This window comes from Serinus canaria, chromosome 28 (genome assembly GCF_022539315.1).
Source record: "Serinus canaria isolate serCan28SL12 chromosome 28, serCan2020, whole genome shotgun sequence".
Taxonomy (NCBI): Eukaryota; Metazoa; Chordata; class Aves; order Passeriformes; family Fringillidae; genus Serinus; species Serinus canaria.
The window spans coordinates 1,926,637-1,932,958 of NC_066341.1; the positions used below are offsets into that span (position 1 = coordinate 1,926,637).

Consider the following 6,322-nt stretch of genomic DNA (forward strand, 5'->3'; position numbering starts at 1 on the left):
GGACACCTTCCATAGACCAGGTTGCTCCAAGCTCAATCCAACCTGGGCTTGGACACTTCCAGACAGGACACAAGGTGAACAACTGCCCTGTGAGCAGGAGCAAGGCAGGGGGAAAACCCTAAGGACCCCATAAATCCACGAGCTCATCACAGCAGCCTCATCCATGGGCTCAGCAGCCCATGCACACAGCAGGGAGGGATTGGTTGGGCTGGAATGCTTTATTCCAGGTACAAGGGAGGGGATGCTGCAATGACAAGAAAACCATGGATCAATACCATGGCCAGTGGCTGTTTAAAGACAGATCAGCAGTTCCAGGAGGGCAAAACACAAGCTGCTCCTTGGGGAGTTCAGACAACAATGTACTCAAGTGCTGTTTATTGACTCCCACCACAGGCACAGAACCTCTCAGGGCTGCAGGTCCCATCCCAGGCACAGAACAAAACCACCAGAGCTGATCTCACCCCGCTCCCATGGATCCCATTAACCCTGCAGATGGTCCAGTAGGTTTGGGCAGGCCAGTATCAGCAGCAGAGCATCCCAGAAAGCCTCCAAGCTAACAGAGGGATTGTGTAAACTTTGGAAAATTGGCTTTGGCTTAATTCAGAGCAGACTGTTGTAATCAGTCACGATGCACAACAGTGGTGACTGTTACAGGTTGTGGTCCATTGGCTCCTTTTGGTGGGATGAGCAGGAATCCTGCAGACCAACAGGCACATGGAACCTCCACCAACACCCTAATTCATCCAGGAGAAAGAAAAGTGCAGCAGTGGCTGCTGAGGCATCAGCCTGCCCAGGGCCAGGCACAGGTGGGTCCATTTGCATTCCTGTGTTTAGTCTGAAAAACTACAACTGGAAAGCTACTGGAAGATCCAACTGGGGCAAAGAGACCTAAAACAAGGGTATCAAATACACATGGAGGAACTGGAAGAGTGATGGAAGGAACACCTGAACTGCTCCTTTGTGGAAATGTCACGTGAGGTGTTCAAAGCTGCTGTTATTTGCAAGATCCACCCCAAAACCCCCTACCCTGGCCTGGCACTGCTCACACTGCAGGAAGTGCCTGATCCAGCTGATTCTTCCTGGAGAAATGGGATCAGGCTGAGCACCCAGGAGTCTCAGATCTGTCATTGGTTTTCTCTTCTTAAAAAAGGTCTCCAAGGACTCAGAGCAGAGTAGGGATGGAATATCATGGCCTGCAAAGGGCAAATCCAGATGCCAGCTGCTGCTGAGGGGCAGAATGGAAGTGGAAACAGCTTCAAGACAGCTCCAACCTGTCTTCAGCCCAAGACCAGGACAAGTGACAGCCCCACAAGCACCTTTGTACCCTGCACCCTTTGAAGGTGGCCAGCAAGACTGAAGATGTGGAAGTGGTGTAGAAATTCCAGGTTGGCACTTCAATTTCCTTCCCTGGTACCTACACAGCACAGCCCAGGCACCTCATCACCTGCTCCACACCTTTCCCTCCTCAAACACAAACATCTGTTCCAGCCAAAATTAATTCCACCAGAATTATTTTCAAGGCAAGACCTACTGCTTGAGGTTCCCTCAGATCTGAATAATTTAACATTAAACAAATGCTCCACTCCTGTGAGGTGAGGAAACTTGAGAATTGCAAACCCCACCTGCCCAAGAAGAGGGGAGCTTAAGGAATGCTTAGGGGCATCACTCCAGGTAAAGGAAGGATGAGGAATGTGTTGGTCAAACACTGAGCATGGCAGTGGATTGGGACAGTCGGGCTTCAACAGCACAAGGAACAACTTTTCAGAGGGAATAAAAGAGCCAGGGAATTACCAGCACATGCAGTCCTGCAGGATAAAGAAAGATCCTCACAGAGCTCAAATCATCCCCAGGGAAGCTGCAGCCGGGTGGAGCCATCCCAGCAATTCCCACGTGGAACTGCTCCCATCTGCAGCAGCCACAAAGCAGGGAACACCCAAAATAGGTGTGAAAATATCCAAACGACAGGAAAACAGGGCACATGCAAGCGCTGTGTGCACATGGCAATGTTATTAAAAAAATATATATGTATGTATTTTAAAATCCTTTGTGCACATGAGAGACAGAGCTGCCACGGGCGTGGGATTTCTCCGGGAAACCTCACCTGTCCTGAACAGACAAACGTGGCTGCTTGCACAGGATCACAGCACTCCCTCAGCTACCTCGGGAGATTCTGCAGCACCTGCCAGCCCCCAGCCTCCCCCTGATCAGCACATCCCTGTCCCTTCTCCAAGAGTCACCGGTGCCCCTGATCCACAGGGGATTTGCAAGCCAAACGAAAGGAGCCAGACATTCCAAAATTCACCCTAAAGGTAAATATCCTCATTTTTTCACCCGAAAGGTGCCACAGGGACCGTCCCTGCCCGCAGGGCAAATCCCTCGGGTTCTCCAAACAAAGGCACTACCAGCTTGGGGGGGAAGTGGGATTTAAGGATGTGCTGCCAGTTTCCAAGGAAAGGCCATAGACAGAAGCACTTGGAGAGCACTTTTCACCGATTTAGCAGCAGATCCACCCAATAACCACCTCCTGACACATTCACCTTTGGTCCTACACAATCAGATCCAAAATATCCATGTAACAATGCAGGAAAGATGTCAGCTGAGAACCAGCCAAGGGAATGAAACTCCAGGGTCCTTGAGAGGAGAGAATTCATCCAGGGTCGCCCTGAATCACAGTAAAGAGGGGTTGGGGTCTCTTTTTTCCAGTCATCAGCTGCTCCAAGACACTCCCTGGCTCACATCTGGCTCTTCCTCAGGTATTACAAAATCCAGAGCTTGGCAGATGTCACGCGTGTCCCTGGTGAACCCACACCTGGGGCTGGGCAGAGTCCAGGCATTCCCAGCTCTTTTGGTAGCTCTTTTGGAGAAAGATTCCTTTGGGTTGTGGCCCCTTTCATTCGTTAACACGTCTGTAAAGCCGTGAATGACCTGGATTGTCCCAGTAATTGCCAATCCTGCAAAATGTAACTCGTTTAACTCCTTCCCAAAGCTGCTGTGTCTGAACTGTCACCCTCCCAGCCCCGTTTGTGTAACAGAGCCAGAGCTCTCGCAGCTCCTCCCAGAAGCTGATTACAGAGACACTTCCCAAAGAAGTAACCTGATATTGCATGAAGGAAAGAGGATCAGCCTGGAGAAGGAATCCGATGCTTCCAGGGCAAGGAGAGAGGGATGTGAGGCACAGGGGCAGCTCTCGAGCTCAGATTTCAGGTGCTGAAAATCATCCAAGAGCATTTCCTTTACCTCAGCCTTTCCCCGTGCAGTGAACAGCTCCCATGTTTCCCCAGAAATGTCCCCAAGAATGGACGTGAAGAAAACAGGTTTGGTCCCCTCTCCCGTGCCCCAGCTATGGAAGGGCTCAAACTGTTAGTTAAGTCACTGTAAGCAGATATAAAACTTGAGTACTAGAGATTCCACTGGGATTGGACCCTCCATCATTCCAGGCAGCCAGTGCCGCTGGTCCCGAGTCATCTGGAAAAAAAAAAAGGAGACACCCAAAATCAGGGGGAGCTGAGGTGACATTCCTTGAGGTGGCACTCCTCCTCAGCTTAAAACAACCTCCCCAGAAATCAAACTTGTGGGATGTGAACACGATGCTGGGAAAGCAGGAATGGATATCCCCGTGAGACTGGGAGTTTGAACTGTGATGAGACCTGGAAGCAATGCCCAAAATGAAAAAAGAAAACCAAAACAAACCAGGAATTTTGCTGGTAAAACAGGAATGCATATCCTGATGGGACTGGGAGTTTGAACTGGCATATGAGTTGGAAGCAATTCCTAAACTAAAGGGGAAAAAAACTAGGAATTTTTGTTTCCCTTTCTAACACAGGGAGGCCCAGACTGGGCACAGGGGCTGCCTCTCCCAACAGCTTCATGACCCCACAGCAGTGTCCAAATAACCCTGTCAGTGAGACTTTCCCGAGCCAGAAAATGAGGAAAAGTGAGATAAATCCGTGTGCCAGCACAGAGACCACACACAGGCGTTTTAATTTATGCAGATCTGGTTGTAGGAGCTTTGCCAGAGCTCCCACAGCTTTGGGAAAGGAGCCTCAGCCCCTTGTGAGGAAAAGAGCAACACAAAAAACACACAAAATGCTCCCTCACCGCCTCAGGTTCTGGCTTTCAAACACAGTGTCCTCATCACTGTCGAGGGAGCCCAGCTCGATGTTCTCGTCCTGGCTCGACAGCAGCCCGTACTTTTTCCTCTGGGGCTTCTTCAACCTGAAATGAGTTTTGGGCTCGTTTCTGGGGCCCTCGGACCTGGGGCTGAGGGACACGGAGAGCACAGTGAGTGAGCCGCTGTCCCCACCCAGCGGGTGCTTTAGCGGAGAAGGTTTAGCGCTAATTACCTCGGGTAATTAACAGTGTCAGGGATTTACAGCAACGTTTTGGACTCGCTGCCAAAGGGAAGCGCCGGGGAAGCAGAGCCCCGGCTGGCAGAGGGAGGGAGGGAAGGAGGGAGGCGGATTCAGGGAAAATGGGCACAAACCCAGGGATTAGGAGCGGAATTGGGACAGGCAAGGGACAGGGGACACTGACGCGCTTCGGGGGGACCCAGAGCAAGACCGGGACGGGCAGGGGCACAGCCATGGGGGACAGGGACAACCGGGACAAGCAAGGACACTGCCACAAACAAGGGGGACTGGGTCCAGGACCAGGACAATAAGGGTGACATCCCCGACCAGGGGGAACCAGGACCAGCAGGGTAAAGAATCTCGGAACCGGGACAAGCTGGGACACAGCCCGGGATAACGGGAACAGGAACTACGACCAGCAGGGACACAGCCCCGGGTCAGGGGACAAGATAGCGACAAGAGCAGAAGCGGGACCAGCAGAACACGGATACAGCCCCGCTCGGGTGCCCGTCCCCGCCTTGCACTCACCGGAACGCCCGCAGCATGAAGTAGAAGGCGGCCAGCGCCGACAGAGCGCTCAGCACATAAACGGCGCGCCTCAGCACCGGCAGCCCCGACCCCACCGACAGCCTCGGCCCGGGCTCGTGCTCCGTTCCCGATTGCGTCTCGTTCCGTGTGGTCGTCCGCGGCGGCTCCGTGCTGTTCCCCGGGCTGGGGGCGGCGGAGCGGCCGAGGTGCGGAACGAGGAGGAAGAGGAGGAGGAGGAGGAGGAGGCGCGGCATGGCCGGGCCGGGGCGGCGGAGCGGGAGCGGCGGCCGCAGGAAGGCGCCGGGACGGTGCTCTCGGCGCAAGCCCCGCCCGGGCCCCGCGGAACCGCTCGCGGGTTCCGGGGCTGCTCCGTTCCGGGCCGGCCATGACCCGCTCAGGGAGCCGCCGCGGGGCTCCGACATTTTGCCCTCAGGGTTGTTGTTGTGCCCTCGCAGGCTGCGCGCACCTCGGCGGGGCCGCCATTTCTCCCTCACTGCAACACCCCGTCCGTCACAGACGCCATTTTCCGCTCAGGGTCATCCTTTCTCTCTCAGGCCTGCCACTGCCCTTTCAGGACTCTCATTCCTCCCTCAGAGCCGCCATTTCCCCCTCAGGCTTGTCCCTCCTCCCTCAAGGCCATCATTTCCCCGAAGGTTCATAATTTCTCCCTCAGTGTCGCCACTTCCCCCTCAGAGCAGGACCTTCTCCCCCAGAGCCGCCATTTCCCCCTCAGGGTTCTCCTTCTCCTTTCAGGGCGGCCATTCCCGCCCCATGGCGGACACAACTGGAAACAGGAGCATTTTGAACATTTCAAGAATTTCTATCCCCCCCCACCTTTTCCCTCTGCAGACACTTCCGGCTGAGCAGGGCTCAGTCACCGCCCTTCAGCCCTGCTCCACTTCCCCATTTTTCCTCAGGGAATGGCTCGAGCTGCCTGGACACACAGGGCTTACTTTAAAAAAAAGGGCATTTTGGTTAAAACTGGGTCACCCGAGCTCACGTCAGACCCTCGGCACCCAGACACCTTCCCAATGACGCCACTGGGCTCCACATCCAGCCCCTGGCTCCAGCGATTCCCTCACCCATCCCAGCAAGACATCATTAACTCAATGCCATAATTAGCAATGCCAAAAATAACATCACCTTCAACCAGGCTATTTTTGCACCTGTTCATTATTTCAGCCTGCGTCTAAGCATCCTATTTAGGAAGGTCTTACAAAGCATTATTTGTAAGTATTTTCAGCCTGAATTCATCTAAGCCTCACCTGACTGCATTTTTATCAGCAAAGACTTCACACACTCCTCAGCCTTCATTATATTTAATATCCTCCTGCATTAACATGCAAAAATCCTCACTGGTGAATTGCTCAATACAACCCCCAGAAGAAGTGTGTCATGGCTGATTGCTTTTTTTAAATGCTGTTCACTTAGATAATTTGAAAAAG

The 6,322-nt window shown here is 53.3% G+C and overlaps 1 protein-coding gene across 3 annotated transcripts; it reads right to left on the reverse strand.

The window, feature by feature from the left end:
• Positions 1–358: 358 nt before the first annotated feature.
• On the reverse strand, positions 359–5,588 carry FAM174C (family with sequence similarity 174 member C). 3 transcript variants are annotated; one of them, XM_018921852.3, is made up of 3 exons: positions 4,878–5,573; positions 4,099–4,260; positions 359–3,465 (listed from the first exon to the last, which is right to left on the reverse strand). In XM_018921852.3, exons 1-3 carry the CDS (start codon positions 5,297–5,299, stop codon positions 3,462–3,464), a joined length of 588 nt encoding a protein of 195 aa, XP_018777397.3. In that variant the 5' UTR covers positions 5,300–5,573; the 3' UTR covers positions 359–3,461. The 3 variants fall into 3 exon arrangements, with proteins under 3 accessions (XP_018777397.3, XP_018777398.3, XP_050842055.1); XM_018921853.3 differs by having other exon boundaries at positions 4,099–4,215; positions 4,878–5,570; XM_050986098.1 differs by lacking the exon at positions 359–3,465 and having other exon boundaries at positions 4,095–4,260; positions 4,878–5,588.
• Between the last annotated feature and the right edge of the window lie 734 nt (positions 5,589–6,322).